Source organism: Desmodus rotundus, chromosome 6 (genome assembly GCF_022682495.2).
Source record: "Desmodus rotundus isolate HL8 chromosome 6, HLdesRot8A.1, whole genome shotgun sequence".
NCBI classification, from domain to species: domain Eukaryota; kingdom Metazoa; phylum Chordata; class Mammalia; order Chiroptera; family Phyllostomidae; genus Desmodus; species Desmodus rotundus.
The window spans coordinates 28,375,797-28,393,223 of NC_071392.1; the positions used below are offsets into that span (position 1 = coordinate 28,375,797).

At 42.0% G+C, this 17,427-nt stretch overlaps 1 protein-coding gene across 15 annotated transcripts in view; it reads right to left on the minus strand.

The window, feature by feature from the left end:
• The window catches only part of DYNC1I1 (dynein cytoplasmic 1 intermediate chain 1), a 287,402-nt gene that overhangs the window by 47,432 nt on the left and 222,543 nt on the right, over nt 1-17,427 (minus strand). For all 15 annotated transcript variants that reach the window (XM_071221672.1, XM_024577250.4, XM_024577251.4 and 12 more), the window contains 3 exons: nt 17,234-17,347; nt 14,659-14,792; nt 10,853-10,997 (listed from right to left, as the gene is read on the minus strand). In XM_071221672.1, coding sequence (XP_071077773.1) covers nt 10,853-10,997; nt 14,659-14,792; nt 17,234-17,347 — 393 coding nt within the window. The remainder of the gene's footprint in view (nt 1-10,852; nt 10,998-14,658; nt 14,793-17,233; nt 17,348-17,427) is intronic.

Below are 17,427 nucleotides of genomic sequence, written 5' to 3' on the forward strand. Positions count from 1 at the left end.
GATGCAGTATTTAATGTGCTAAGATATAGTAAAAGGTAAGAGCTGGTACTAAATAGGACTTATTCAGGAAGCACATTTCTAAATTTGTTTGAAAGAATCACCAAGCATAGAATTTTAAGTATGTAGCTTTATACTGTTCTCTTAAAAATAGCCTCAATGATATATTTTTTAAATTCACTTATGGATATGTTTTCATTGATTTTAGAGAGAGAGAGAGGAAGTGGGGGGGAGAGGGGGAGAGAGAACACCGACATGAGAGAGAAATTATCAGTTGGTTGCCTCTCATAGCTGCCCTGACCAGGGATTGGACCCACGCCTTTTGATGTATGGCAGTGGTCCCCAAACTTTTTGGCACCAGGGACCAGTTTTGTTTAGATAGTTTTTCCACAGACAGGGGTGAGGGGTGTGGGGAGACAGGAGGTGGAGCTCAGGAAGTAATGGGAGCAAAACTGTGCCCTCTGGCCACAGCTTACCTCCCACTGCGCTGCCTGGTGACTAACAGGCCAGGATGGGGTACTGGTGGAGCCAGGGCCTCAGCGATATGTTTAAAGAAGGATGTTCCAGGGAACGAATCAACATTATTGAAACTGCAAAGTTGTGAAATGAAAATGGCAAAATGACATTGGAATGGGCAAGAAGGAGGTCAGGGCAACTTCTGAAGGAGCAGGTTTAGTGGTAATCGCAGGGATCAAGGGAGACTATGGGAGATAAAACTGCAGGTGATTCCACCTGCCAATGTTCATGGAAAATTTAAGTGAAACCATACATAAAGTTAATGGTAGCATTAATTTTTTAAATCACAAGGAGAATTGACAATGCATTTTCTCCAAATACATTGCAGTTTGGTGGGAAAAGGCAGAAGATAACCAGGGTCGAAAAGGGACAACAAGGTCAAGGGAGGATGTCTATGTTTTGTTTCATTTTCAATAAGTTGGAGGGAAGAGCTACTTGGACATATAGAGACGAGACAGACGATTCACCTGGGAAGATCTTCCACCGGAGGCCTCCAGGTGGACAGGTAGAGGACTTACATGCTTTATCTTCCCCGCCCTGCCCCATACCCCAGTTAGCACACATCTGCTTGTTCTCCTATTCATTTGGACTTTCCTGTGTATTGCCTGTATGCTAACCAACCATAACAATGTTCTTTTCCACACATGGTTCCATTTTAACTGTAGCCACTGAAGCGAGGGTCATATAGTTTATTTCCTTTACTTTCATTGCACGGAGTAGAGTATGTTAATAATTAAAGTGATAAACAAAGCTGCTATCATTATCAAGAACGGGTGCATTGGTATACTCAAGAAAAGATTAATGTCTTTACTCACATTGCCTTAAGTTTCTAACAAACAAACAAAGAGCCTGCCTCTGTCACTAGAACACAATTACTTACTATCTCTCAGCAAGTCAATTAAGCTAATGAAACCAGAAAAAATAATTTTAAAATTTAAAGACTCTGTAATATTATTAGGTAGGTTAATTTCCTTTTTCTTTTTTCTACCTTTTTTTTTTATTGTTGTTCAAGTACAGTTGTCTCCATTTTCCTCTAATACTATTAGGTAGGTTAATTTTCCATCAATAATCAGTGTGGCTAATCAGTGTTCAAGACCTAAACCTCTCTTTGGGGACTAATTAGAAGCCCAAACCTCCAAAATATGCAGTATTATGTTCTTCCCTTAGCCTTTCCCACTTCCAAATTCCACCTGCCCGATCTTCATGGAAAATTTAAATGAAACCATATATAAAGTTAATGGTAGCATTAATTTTTAAATCACAAGGAGAATTGACAATGCATTTTCTCTAAATACACTTTTTCTCTTTACCTGCAATGTTTCTAATAACCTCTGTGGAGAAATTTAAATTTTTAGTCTTGAACTTTAAAATCATAGGTCTCCCTAAACTGTGTGAAGTGCCAGAGCCTCTTCGGCAGTCACGTTACTTATGCAAAGTGAAGGGACGTGGACTTTGCCACAGCCTTCGAGATTAGATTCATTTCACCCAGCGTGTTGATTCCAGCATAATCTTTTCTCCTGGAATACAGATTTTCCCTCCTAATATTTTATCTTCGTGTTAGAAATGCAAGTTCTTGTCAGTAGGATGGACAAAATGCATGTCTGTATTGCCGCGTTTTCCTGTTGCTCGGCATTCCTTTACATTTCTTTCGGTTATCTTTTTGACCTGTACTTATTTTTATGTACCAAGTGTCATATCGAAGGCATTTTAAAACCTGACTTCTGACTAGTTCAAAGTCTTATTTCTCAGCATCAACTCTTTTTACAATTTGAAGGATTCTTCTTTGTTATTTAATTTGCATCTGATTTGAATGTTTGTGTTCCCTTGAAATTCTTCTGTTGAAATCCTAATTCCCAAAGATGATAGTATTAGGAGGTGGGGGCCTTTGGAGGGTGGGGCCCTCATCAATGAGATTAGTGTCTGGTCAGAGACCCCACAGAGATCCCTTGCACTTTCCATGAAGGGAGGACACAGTGAGAAGGAGTTGGCTATGACCCAGGAAAAACGTGACCATACTAGCCCCTTGATTTAGGGCTTCTCAGCCTCCACAAGTAAATTTCTATTGTTTCTTAGCCACCCAGTGTGTGGAATTTTGTTATAGCAGCCTGAACGGACTAAGACATGATCTTAAGTGTGAGGGTATCACTAACTCAATTATCCAGCATGGCCCCACAATAACCTTCTTCACCTTTGTTTAAATGATCAGAGGGCTTTAAAATACAGATTACGAAGGCAACCACTTTGGGCATAAGGGACTAAAATGTAATTACTCATTTCATTTAAAAAATTTTTTATATTGATTGTTTTTAGAGAGGGGAGGACGGAGAGAGAGAGAGAGGAGAGAGAGAGAGAGAGAGACATCTATTTGTTGTTCCACTTATTTATGCATTCAGTGGTTGGTATATCAGGATGATGCTCCAACCAACTGAGCTACCGGCCAGGGCTCATCTCATTTTTTTCTCTGCTCTACACCTTTCTGAAAGTTCTCATTGTCAACAAGACTAAAAGAAAAAAAAAGCCTTAATTTTCACTACTTCCAAGTCAACATTTATATTTTTACTTGGCTCTTTTATTAAAATAAAGAAGACTCTTTCTTTTTTAAAATTTTATTTATTATTTTGAGAGAGGGGAAGGGAGGGAGAAAGAGAGGGGGAGAAACATCAATGTTTCTCCCCACAACTGGGGACCTGGCCCGAAACCCAAGCATGTGCACTGACTGGGAATCGAACTGGCAACTTTTGGTTTGCAGGCCCACACTCAATCTACTGAGCTACACCAGCTAGGGCAAGAAGATTATTTTCAATCATAGTCTTGCAAAAGTCATTATGAGTTTTAAGAGATGGTGCCTCTCTTTCCTATAAATCTTATGTATGTTAGATTAAGAAGAGGGGAAAGACTGTAGCCAATGCTGTTAAGAGATCACCATAGAAGGCCATGATAAATTTAGGGTTTCAGACATATTCATAGTACACCCCCTTTTCCAGAACAAGTAAAGTATTAATCATATCATGAAACCTGGTTGGGTGTGGGACATTGTTTTCTCTCTCCTGTCTGAACCCTGAACCACTCCTCAGTTCCCAAAGACAACTTCAGACTTCACTGAGAGGAGGAAGGAGAGACCCCTCGAAATAATGAAGCTGCCCCACTTAGTTCTGTTGGGTGGGGAGTTTGAAAGGAAACTTCAAGTTGGTTTAGAGCACTTTGAACTTCAGCAGCGGTCAGGATCCTCAGGATCACAGACTGCCAGGTCCCACCCCCAGGCTTTGTGATGCAGAAGGCATGGAGTGGTAAATTTGCATTGCTAATCAGTCCTCGGTAATGCTGCCCAGGACGAACAGGGGATGGCTTTGAAAACCCTTTATTTAGAGCTATACAGAAGTGGTTATCTCCCACACCTGACTCTGCAGACCAGGTGGCGGACAGCTCTGATTGCCAGATTCAGGAGGTTTCTGCAGACCTAAGATTTAATGATGGAGATTTTATACAATCCCTAGTGCTCTTCCACAATTTATATTAGACATCATCTGTGAAATGCAGTTTCAGCCCCAGCGGGTCCTCAGGTATGTGATGTTCAGATATCCTGTGGAGTAAAGGCCTTGTCCCATCTCTTGCAGGACCTGGTCTAAACCTTTCTCCTGCCACATCCCAGCTCCCATCAGCGTTTGCAGATAAGTATGTCCCTGCGAAAATAGAAACCTTCTCTCATTCTCTGCTTCCCCCTCCACTTCCATTTAGCTAAACCTACCCATAGTCTTTTGCCCAGTCTCAGCTGTGTCCTGCCTCTTCTCCTCACACCACCCCCACATGGACACCTGATATCACCTTTCCCAGTTTTTCAAATCACCTACTATTGATCTACAGTTTTCACTGGCTCCATCTCTTCAGGCCACCAACCTGCTGAAGTCTCTCCAAAAGTATGACAACCGAATTCTCCCTTGGCCCGGTTTTCCCTGCAAGCCACCTCTCCATCTCCTTCGGCTCACAGCCCAATGTCTGAAACAGGAGTCAGCATTTTCTGTGTCTGCTGTCTCCCCTCCTCAGTCCACAAAGACAGATGCACAGTCTGCCCCCACTGCTCCAGTGAAACTGCTCTCCCCGAGGTCAAGGCAACCTTCCCCTTGTCTTTCCGATGATCTGTCTTTTCCTTCTCACCCTGCATCATCAGCAGCTCCAAGGCTACATTCTGGGCCTCTTCAATTCACGTTCTATTCATAATTGTCTCCCTTGCAATAAAAGACTAACTATATGCTGACCACTGTCGTAACTATATTTTTAACTCTACTCTTGCCCCTGAGCCCAGTATTCTTGATTACCTTTTAGGAATTTCCAGGCATACTTCCGATAACTAATTTTCGACCCCCAATCCTAGCCTGTTCCTCCTCCTCTATTTCCTGTTTCGATACGAGCACCACCATTCTTCCACTCACGTGACTAAGGCAAAAATATCAGAATCATCACTGACTCTCTTCCCAAATCAGGTCAGTTGGCCACCACGCCTGCTTGGTTCTCTCTCTCAGACTTGCGTTCTCCTACACAAGCCACTGCTCCGTCCCTGCCACTGCTCCATCCCTGCCACTGCCAACATTCTGGTTCTTCCCTGGATGACCAAACCAGCCTTAGAACTGGGATTCTTGCCTCTAAACTTAGCATGCTGGTAGAGGTTGGAACACGGGCTTTGGGGGTCACACAAATCTGGATCCCTGATCCCAGTTTGCCCCCTTGCTCACTGAGCACATCAGCTATTGGCTACAGACATGCCCACAGCCTGGAACTTTTTTATTTTTATCTTTCAACCACTTGGAATTATTTCAGTTGTGAATGACCACATCCGAATATTTCACTTTCTACAATAATATCTTATTTTACTAATGCTCAAACTCAATTACTTCCTTCACGCTTGCTCTTTGATCTGATAGTGGCTTTGGCCCCCGTGCTCCTTTTACTTTCTCCTATCTGTTTTCATTTCCTTTCGGTTCCAGCTTAGAATCCTTAGTCTCTAACACCAAACCCTTTCTTGTCCATTTCTCCAAATCCCTTGCTCTGTTGTCCTCCCATCACATTCTGATAAAGCTCCAGCCCAAGGTCCATCTAGGCGTCCCCCTTGTCCATGTCCACCTTGGTGCTGCTAAGCTCTCCTGGAGGAAGGCAGCTCAGCAGACTGACGTGACCAGAACATCTGGTCTCCCAGCCAGCAGGTGCCCCACACTGCCCAGAGTCCATCTTTGTTCCCATAATCAGCCCTTCCCCTTCTCTCCTGGACCAGCAGAAACACGCTTCCTTTAGTACGTCCTTTAGCACCTCCATCTCCCACTCCCTACAATGAGGAAACAGTATCATATGAGTTCTCTCTGCTTCCATTCACCAAACCTATACACCTACACATGTTAGCCCATCCTTTCTTACAACAGAAGAGATGTCACTTCCAAATTTAAAATGCACGCCCTGCCCGTGTTATGCATCTTATTCTCTCCTACCTCTTCAGGGCCCTTTTTCTGCCTTACGCTTACAGATTTTCTACTGTTTCTTCAAAGGCGCTTCCATGACAACCACATCCTCAAGAGTCTTTATAATCTTAAAAAAAAAGAAAAACGCTGTCTCTACCTTTCATCTTCCTCTCCTTGCTTTCTACTTGCTCCTTAGCCCATTGTACTTTAGGCCCCACCTGTCAGCACACTTCAGCGACATGCTACTTGCCTTGGGCACCAGTGCCTCCATAAGCTGTCACTTAATGTCCCTTAAGTGAAACAAGATATAAGGGAACCAATTTTACTGTAGGATAATCGATGTAAACAACAGTTAAGTTCCTAGGGCATCTCATCAACATTACAAGGAAATTACCTTGAACAAAATGTTATTCAAGGACCTGCTATACAGGGTCCTGGCAGAGGTAACACCTGCTTCAGTGTGGTTGGTAGGGGAATAATATGGGTGTAGCAATTTATAGTTTTAATTTGAACATTTCACCTAAAATGTCATATGGCATGCTTGAGTGTGATATTGTTATGTTACAGAATTACATGCTTCAGATTTTGTAATAAAAAAAGGGGCATTATTTTTGCTGGACCTTGTATATCCGGTGTCGATATTAAGCAATACATAGTGGATTGTATTCATCTACACCCACAAGCTGTCCTCAACCCAGCTGATTATTTTGAAGCAAATCTCTGGCATCATATGATTTCTTATGTATTCAGTGTGCATCTTTAAAATGGAAAAGCACTTAAAATAATCACAATATCATTATCACACCTGAAATAATAATCCACAAATATCAAGTCAATATTCACATTTCCCTAATAGCCCTCTAATTTTTTAATGCATTATTTGTTTGAATCTATTGCAGGATCCACATTTTGAGACTGGTTGAAATGTCTCAAGTTTTGCTTTTATCTATGTTGTTTTGATATATAGTTTCCACCTCTATTTCTCTTCCCTTGGGAAACAAATGTTTGGTTTGCAGAATCAAGCTCAGCTGTCCTACAGATTTCCCCATAGTCTGGATTTGGCCGACTCCATCCCTGTGGTATCATTTAACTTTTTGCATCTGTATTTCCTATTGCCTCTAAATTCAGACATCTGGTGGATTGATAAGATTCAGATTTGATTTGGGAGGGGGTCAAGCCTACTTCAAAGGGGATATTGTGTACTTCCATAATTATCAAGGTTGTTTTAAATTTTATTATGTTATCAGCAATAATCATTGCTGAGATCATTAAGGGTTGCAAAATGGTGACATTCAAATCCTATCATTTCCTCTTCCTGAGACAGGCCTGGAAGCCAGGGCAAGTAGAATTGGGAAACTGAGACAGAGAGCTGAGAAAGTGGCCGAGCAATTTTCAGCCAGATACAAAATGTCACCTCCTTAAAGATAACATCTAGGCCTCAGTTGTATTTCAGCTCCAGGCCCAGAAAAGCAGTAAAACCAGGTGGGCAACTCCAGGACCAGCGGCAATGACTAAGGACTCCTGCCCTGGCACTGACCAGTCAGTGGAGACCTCTACCCTGAAAAAGCACACCTGAATATTCTGATGAATATTCTGCCGAAACCTTCCCCTGAGGCCTCCCCTGAAAGTCCGGCCTGCAAGAGAGAGATAAAAGCCTCAAGACAAAGGACGCAGGAGGTGCTCCCTTTGGGGAGCATGCCCCAACCATTCCCTTCCCCCTCCTCTTCCCTCTCTTCTTCACCCACAGGCACACATCTCCTAAACTCTGAGGGACCCACCAAACTTGCAATCAGGGGGGCAATGAGCAGCAGCAGCTTGTCCCAGGCTAATTCCCTGAACCTGCCCCCCAGGCCCCCTTTTCTCTGACTTCCCCTTGCGCTAAGGCAGCCAGCCTAGTCTCTCCTGTTGCTTCTCCTGTGCTAAGCCCTTCCTTGTCTTACTTCCCTCGGCATTAATAAAGGTCCCCTCACAGTCACGAGGACTTGTGTTGTGAAATCTCTCCTACACAAAGTCAAGAACCCACACACTACCAGCTTGCCCTAGGCAGACTGGCTCAGGCCAGGTCCCCTGTCCAGTAACATCCCTGTATTAGCTGAAATATTTATACAAAGAAAAACTTCTCCTGATCGATTATTAGCAGTTGTGAAGTACAAATTATATAGAAAAGAAAAACTTTGTTTTGATCGATTCTTTCAGAATACATGATTAGTTGATTCTTTACTTGGTGGTTTCCCAAATGCTGAGGTGGTTTTCCTAGTAATCTCCAAAGTCGACCAAAGAGTTTTTTCTTTCTCAGTATCATTATGAACTCATGAATCTATTGTCCTGTTTGATATTCTTTGGCCAGCAGAAGCTAATTCAACGTGGCTTCCAAGTCCTTTGACAAGAAATTTGTAGCGTTTTGTAGCTTCTTTGTTTTCTATGGTGACAAAATATTCCACGCTCATTTTGTCTATTTCCTGCTCCAGATCTAGAATCGGTAATTTCTTCCAGGGTCTCTGGGTTCTTTTATGAAACTGCTCTTTAAAGAAGACAGCCTAGACAGGAGGAGTGTCACCGATACTGGACTGGTCATATTTTCTACACTGTTTTGGTAGACCTATGAATGCGTATTCTTTTAGATTTAAAGGTAACACACCATGAGTTCTTCCTGATACCGCCAACTAAATTCAGGGTTACTACAGAGATTTTACTTAACTTTGTGCATTTTTGTCTCGGTTTAGGTCAGCTGAAAGTACCAACTCTCAAAGATACCAGCAGTCACTCATCTCATTATACAAGCACAGGTATCAGATAAGAGTAACAATACAACCACCAGCAATATGAGTATTAGAAGTAAAGATTTTTTCTGTAGTCCTTTTTATCCTTAAAATATATCCCGTTGGAAAGTATAATCCAAAAAAGGGCTTTGAAGTCACTTAGAATTCTCCATATTGCAAGATTTTGCCTCCAATTTGAACCACACTAAAGTTGATTCATTTCAAGTTACTTCACTATTTTTTGAAACCAATTTTAAAATCTATTTTATTTATTCATTTTTATTTCATGTAAAATACTTACATGGCTCCCAAACCAAATGTACAAGGCATATTCAAAGAAACATGGCTATTACCTTTATTTTTTTTCAGCCTTCTGCCTCCCTGTAAAGAATATTTGTGTGGTTTTTCTTTCCAACTTTTAGAAACGTATAATACTAAACAGTGACAATATGCTATTTATACTTCTCTCCACCTTGCTTTCCTCACTGAAAAACACACACATCCTAGAAGCCATTTCTTAATAATAGGTAGAGCTGTTTGTTTCTCCCTACGTTTGAATAATACTCCCTTGGGTGGGCATACCATACTTCTGACTCATCCAATGCCCTGATGAGGGATTGGGGGATGTTTCTAGTCTTTTCCGGTTCAAGGTTGTCTTTCAGTGAATAGCTTTCTACATACGTCTTTTTCTTACTTTTGTTAGTTTATCTTTGGCACAGATGACTGGAAGCAGGAATTTCTCTGTCAGGAGCAAATATGCATGCACTGTGTTGAGATGTTGCCAAATCCCCCTCCACAGCGTTGTACCGTTCTGCATTGCCAACTAGAACGCATGCGAGTGGCTGGCCCCTTTTAGCCTCATCACGGCGCATGTGGTCAAACTTGGATTTTTTTATCAATCTGATACTTGAAAATAGGTTTCTCAACTGGGTGTTAGATTAAATTTCTCTTACCGGTAGGTTGTTTTTCAAACAGGTAAGAGCCATTTCTGTCCTGACACAGTTCCTCTCCATGAACACCCACGAAGAAGAAAAAATTCCAATTTTTCTCCCATTTCTTGAGTTGTTACTTTTTAACCTCCATTTCTAGTTTCACTTCTCCTGTTTATTTCCCAAATATTCCTCTTTCTCTGAATGGTCTCCAAGCATTTCTTGTAACATCTACTCTGTGGACTGTACTTATCGTTGCTATTCTGACTGCCACCAACTTCATACCCGTAGCCCAGAGCTCTGTCTGCTTCTGTTCCACATATCAAACTGCCTAACGAAGACGGCGAATTGTGCCCCGCCAGGCACCTTAAATACAACCTGTGCAACGCTCTTCGCTGACGTGCCCTTCCTCTGGCGTTCTCTGGGCCGTGAATGCTGCCACAAATCTCCAGCTGCTCCAGGTCTAGGCATAGACCTGGGTTTTGTCCTGATGACTTCCTCCCTCACCTTCCTTGTATCAAACTGATCACCCACTGTTGTGCCTTTCATCTCTTAAGTGGTTCTCAAGTCCACCTACTTCTCTGCCTCTCAGATTTCTGATCTAGACCACTGGCCTGTCTCCCCTGGACGGTCACTGCAGCTTCCTTCTACGAGGTCTTTCCTTGCTCCCACACTTGGCCAGAATTACCTTCGAAAACACAATGATATAGTGTCATTTACTAGCTTAAAAACCTACAAAGGCTCAAAAAAAACACCTCCCCACCCCCAAAGGCCCAAGTCATGTTATTTCCATACCTACACACGTATGTAAGTAAATGCCGCAAGGCTCCGCACAGTCAACACTAAACCGATAGCAGAGGTCACCCCGGGCAGAGGGGCAGGCGATGGCCCACGAAGGGGATGTCATAGGGGGGTTAGTGTTGGTGAAGGAGAACTTCAGTTGTTATCATTACTAAAATTGTGTCATTTTTTTACAGTTATAGTGTTTTCAAGTATTACGTATATATTTTGAAATAAGTAAAATAGATAAGAAAAGGAGCCTTGACTAGCTCTGAGGCAGAGGGGCTCACCAGCAGGTTGCACAAATTCCAGGGTCAGGTCACCTGGGAGAGACCTCAGATTCCCCACGACCGCCCCCCTCCCCGGGGGCAGGAATTGTCCTCTTCGCTTCTGTATTACCTCCGGATTTCAAACAAGGAATTTTTACCTTTGTGGTCCACAGTTTGACGGTCCAATCAAATGATGACGTGACAAACAGGTGTGAGAAGTCGATTGGGCCCACTGCCATGTGGCAGTTAATTCCTGTGACTGGCCCTTGGTGACCTTCGAAGACCTCGCCGATACCGGCTTTGCTGCACGAAGACCACACGTAAGCACAGTTTCAGTGACCTTGGCAAAGCCGTGATTACTTTAAAAAACAAATTGTCCTGCACGATTACTTTCTGAAAATTTAGCTCAAACACCAGACACCGCCAAAAATGAAACCGCTTTCACAGTATCTTGAGAGATATAAAACACTAGACCACCTTTGTTGATTAAAAACCAATATGGTGCAATATAATCTTTTTGACCATTAGAATTTAATATTAAATTTCATCATTTAACCCTTTTTCAGAAATTCCTCAAGCGTTTTCATTGTTGATGTAGTTGCTTTGATGAAGAATGTATACACTTAGATCTCAGAAGCTTTCCTACCTGTAATGAGACTATTCTATTGTTGTGATCACATTCTGCACATGTTCCATTTTAATTTCTCTGTGGAGTTTATGGGCTATACAGCTCCACACACTCTTGTATAAATGTATTCATTCTTTCCAGGAAGTTTCTTACACTAGGTTCATAAACCTGAACATGTTATTGGGGAAACACGTGCCACTGCAAAGTAATACGCATAACTTAAATGAAATACAGAGAAAATGCTGCTGTCACTGAAAGCAGAAGAGGTTTTTACAAGTCCTCTAGAGCAGGGGTGTCAAACTCATTTGCACCGGGGGCCGCATCAGCCTCGTGGTTGCCTTCAAAGGGCCGAATGTAATTTCAACTCCTTAACAGTTAAGGGGTAGTTACATTTACACAGTCTTAAAATTACATCCGGCCCTTTGAAGGCAACCACGAGGCTGATGTGGCCCCTGGTGAAAATGAGTCTGACACCCCTGCTCTAGAGGTAAACTGTAAATTCCATAAGGGAGGGTGCCTTACAATAAGTGCTCAATAAATATTTGTTGAAACAAACAGCAAAGGAAAAGAAACAAACTTATGCCTTTTTCTTCCAACAGAAGCACATTTGAGAATTAGTGATACACACTTTGAAAGTTATCCACAGACATTTGTCTCTTACGTAACTAAGCCAGCGTTATTTCAGCCCCTTATTATTACACAATATAGTCTGCATGCAATCATACCAAGTTAGAAAATACAGCAAAATGCCATGTTTTAAAAATCCATGTGCATGAGGTGATAAAGATGACAAATGCATAGGTATTACAGAATTTAAATATTATGACTAGATACTAAGAGTAAAAATGAACGGAGTTATTAAACCATTTGGGCTTCTGGAGCACAGTAAACGGCAGTGTGCGGAGTACTACGCGAGACCCTGAGTGAAGGGCTGCGGTGTGCGTGCCGTGTGGCCAGCACTCCGGAATCATGCCCAGTGAATCTGCGAACAGCAGTTCCGCACGCGATCCTTTAAGTTTGTTCTAACGAGCACGAGGAACTGATCTTTGAAGTGGTCCCTGGTGAGACTCCACTTGCTCTTAACAGCATCCTGAAAGGGTTTATAGGGTGCAAAATGAGGACTTTGCTTAATTTATGGAAGTAGATTTGCACCTTCTCTATGTTAGGCAAAAAATGGAAATCCGCCCCCATACCCCTCTATGACCCATTAAAAATTACTACGAAGCCAAATGCCTGCTAGTTTACAACTTTACTAAGATCTGTGTTTTATATTTCAGACGGGTGGACCAATGTAAAGGTATAATCAAGCGTGCTGCACGAAGATTGGTGGTATGTGCCACCGATACCCTTCTGAAACACAGTGCCTATTCTGATTATGCTTGAAAAGCATACTAGCCACAGGACAAAAATGTTCATCATGTAAAAGGTTATTCCCATTACAGAATCCAACAAATAAGTCTGAAAGTTATCAATGAACATGTTCTGTGGCCTTCTCAGATAATTAAGGTCCTGGATGAAGTCCATTGAACCTATGCCCTATTGACCATAATAAGTGTACAGGCAAAGCTGTGATGCCATGTGTGGCCCACGGCACTGTGCGTGCCTCACACCTGCCACTTACGACCTTTCACCTGGATCACAGCCATTTGTGTGTTCACCTTTCCTGCCACCATTAGTTTCTTGAAGCTAAGGGCCAGGTTTAAATGATGTTTGCATGCGTGGCAGCATCTAGCAATGCACTCTGCTCAAAGTAGGCGTGCAGTGAATGTTGGCATGAATGAACAACTTCATCAGATCTTTTTAAAGTCTTGATGGGGGGTGTAGCCAGTTTTGAGGAAGTAGGACCATTGGGCAAGGAACTAGGGGCCAGGTCTTCCTAGTGATCTTTAAACTGTGTGAGCAGGGCAAATACTGCTTATTACAATTGGACGAAACAGTAGGAAACCACAAATCCTACTGTATAAATGGAAAAATCACTTGGCTGAGCCATGGGTGCTTGTTACTTCTACAGATCACAAAAACACAGGAGTCTGAACTTGGAATGGTTTGTGGTTCCTCATTACGTCTCAATAGCCAAGGACCAAAAATCCTTGGCAAGGATCCCAATAGCAAGGAATCAAAAATCAATTGAATTAGAACTAAAGTGAAAGAGAAATTAAGTACCAAGGTGAACACAATGAACGTCTCAAAAGATGTGAGGCTACTCATTGTCTTATATGCAATTTTACAATCTCTTTAAATTACTGGGTTCCATTTTATCCTAATGCTTTTCCAGGGGGCATTTGCCGATCTCTCAATCAAGGCAGAGCTCTTGTCACCTGGAAACCACAGCAGCTTGTGTATCTCATACTATTCCAGCCTCTCTGACTGGGAGGAAGGGTTAGCCCTGGGCACTTCCCTATATTATTTGGATATTGTCATTTCTTTATTCCCTGGATAGATTTTTAGTTCCCCACTTACTATGAGCCAGTCACCAGGCAGGGAATCAATGATAAAATGAAAATAGCTCAGTAAGAGCAAAATGGCAGATGAATGAGTGGTTGAAATAAAATGAAACTAATATTATTGTAGAAGCATTCATAAAAATGTATAAAATAGCAAATCTGACAGCCGACAGTCCTACCCCATTTATTCTACTTTAATTTCTCCATAGTGCATATCATCTTAAGTCAGGTATTTACTTGTTTATTAGTTTATTGTCTTTTGCCTTCACCAAAATATGAACTCAGGTCTGTTTTGTTCCTACTGTATCCTTATGATGTGATGCTGCCTGGCAGATGGTAGGTTCTTGGTAAATGTTCCTTAAAAGAATGAATGAGTAAAGGAATGAAAGTTCTACAAAAACATAAAGGAGGGAAAGGTTTCCTTTGCCCAACAGAGTTTGAAGAGCCTTCAACACGGAATGACCCCTGTACCGGCTCTTGAAAATAAGAAGGAATTATCCAGGCCGACAAGAGAGACATGCCAGGCCGGAGGCAGAAAGTGAACACACAAACTCATGGAGACGTGCTGGGGTAACCGATACGTGGGGACTCTCATCCCTGCTGGGTGTGTAGCTGCATCCTGGAGGCTGAGGCCAGGGAGGGGCAGGGGTCAAGGGCCTCTGATGATATGCTAAGAAGCTGGGACTTATTTCCTTGAGGCAGTATGAACCATCAAAAGCTTACAAATGGCTAATGACTAAATCAGATGGATGCTCATAATGAAGACTTGAGGTGGTGCTTTGCATTTCTTCAGAAATACCTTTCTCATAATGCAAGATGGTTACAACCCAGAATGTGGTAACAGACTTTCGGAAATGAGGAACACGTCATTGGTAAGAAAACAGAAAATCACCTTCCATGACGACAGGCCGTGTAGACTGTACCCTCCTCACTGCCAACCACGAAGTTATTGACATCTCCCGTTGGGAAAGCCATTCCGGTAACAGCCACAGGCTTGGACTTATTGTACACCAGCTCCATGCTCTCCTACCAAAACATGCCATGGTTACATTCCCTCTGTCAACTCCTCGCCGTGCCAAAGATAGCACGGAAAAATCATTTGGCTACATCGTCTGTTTGCATTTCACACAGCGTTACAAAAGACCCCAGCTGTGCCAGAAACCACGCTTTGCTGCCCCTGACATTCGGGCTTCTGTGTATCTCTGGTTTCAGGCGGCTGGATTTCATCAGCATTGCTGCCGCTTCTAAGTCAGGCGGAGATGACAGGTGAGAATTCTGAAACTAATGGTGCAGAAACTAAAGATAATACTGTAATGGTTACACTTGTCAGCCCCAGGCTTTAATAAAACACACAATACCCCTGTATTTACAAACATTTTCAAAATCAATTGTTCGTGAGACTACACGTGTATTAATATCAGATCTACTAGGCACATTTGTCAAAGCAAGAGTGTGCGTCCTCCATGGACTGAAACCAGAAGGCCGTTACTCAGGTCAGAAAAAACAGATTTCAACAGGGGCCAGATTTCACAAAGGGTGGCCATTGGGTGTATTGGCTATAAGGCTGCAAAGAACAATGTTTAAATAAGTGTTTCAAATAGCGAGAGCCTTTATTTTATCTAAAATTATTTTTGAAATCGGCAATTAAAGTGTTTTTTAAAAGACATTCTGCTGAATTGACTTGAATGACAATGAAGAATAATTAAGTACAACTACTATCCTTGAATATTTTTGCTATTTACATCAAAGCACCTACTATGTGCACCTGAAGTAATTTTTTCAAAAATCATTCTAGGGGATCATGTCATCATAGCTGCTTGGAAATTTAGTGATTTTCTGTTTGTGTGTTTGTTTCTGATTTTTCAGAACAAATAAATCAGGTCACCTCAGCCACACAGTCCCTAAATTGGAAGCACATGCTCACAGTCTGGGTAGCACAGACCAAGTAGTCACATGACGTGCTGGCAGAGTGAGTGCGTCAGTGAGGGGACCCTGGGACAACATAATACAGAACCTGGTGTGCTCCACCGATAAAATTAGCAGCGGGGAAGGTACAGTCTCCTGGTTGCCCACTTGGTACAGAGAGGAACCAGGGCCCCAGGCGGTGTCATGCCCGGAAACCCTCAATCTGTATGTAGAGATAGGAGATCACAGGCACACTAGAATTGAAAAATGGTCTTGTAGCCCCTGAATAACTGGTTTTAACAGAAAAAAGAAAAAGCATGTTTAATCAGCAAAATGGGCAATTAAAAATTCCTAATTACAGAGCTCACTCTTATGTTTCCACTCTCCATGCTTTTTAAAAAAACTTACTGCTGAGAATTTTAAGACAAAGTCATAAAATACCCACATACAACTCCTGACTTACACAACATTAAAGTTAGCAAAAATAGACAACTTAAATTGTAAGAAGCCGATTAGCCGCCCCCGCCCCAAATTATAAAAATAACTTATTTAGCCTTAGTATTCTCTACATCTGTATTTTGTGGAGACTTCTGGGAGGTTCTTTATGGTTTCTATATTTCCTTATGTATCTTGAAACTTCAATGTTTTCTAAAACTATGAGAGAGACATTCCAGGAAAGGGAATAGGACTCTTAAAATTGAGAATTATCTCTTAGATATCTTTTAATGATTTTCTTGATGTTTTGTCACATTTTTGTCAAAGGCTATAGCGATGAACCCTTCTCTGTGTTTTTAGTTGGAAGACAGTTAAACACTTTCCCCCATAAAGAAATGTGAAAATAGCATGTATACGTGTTTGTATGTATAGATAGTATCTTCCTGCATGTGTGTATACATACGTCTATTTGGAAAGCTGCATTCCCACGCCTGTCTCCATCAACCGCTTCCATTCTTGTCCTTTGTTTGGTTCCCATTATTGCAATCAGTAGTAGTTTGAAACCTTTGGAACTTTTTGATTTTTGACTTCTCATTTGTTGAGCAAGGAATGGCAGGAGCCGTACTAACAACCACTCCAGAGGAGAAAGCAGATGGTTTGACAAATTCTTTACACATACACACACAGGCGGTTGTCTAGGTAATGGATACAAGCAAGGGCTTGGGTTTCTGTTTTGCTGGGATACCTTTTCTCCAAGGCCAGTACCCATCAGGGACCGCTCTATTGAGCTCCCACCTTGTTTCCATCTGTTTAACAACTCCGTAGGGTAAGTACAATTCATACCACAGGCAACTTCCACAATTACTATGCTTTAAAATGGATTATTTCATTTTCACTTGAAACTGACCTGAGGATTAATGTATTATAATAATTACATGATTTGTGGTAAGGGAAATGGGTTTTGGCTTCAAGAGGAGACTGCTGAAAGCAGGCGCCACTCTTTCAAGTGTATCCATTGGTTTTACTTCCTATAGGATGTGAGGGTTTGGCTTTTTGGAACTATGTTCCATTAGGCAGATATCTCATTCCACCAGGATGCTCTCATGTGTAGGGGAAAACAAACCCACCTGTGGAGTTGAGAGCATGTCCAGGCTCCAGGAACACATTTTGCCATCAGTAGAGACAGTGATGAGGTTATGAGCATTCTGGGTCCCAACAACATTTACACAGTACACGGGATGCTGCAAAAACATAAACATGAAGGATCAGACACTGATCCAAGAAGAAATGCTTCCATTCGACTGGCGAACACATTACTCCA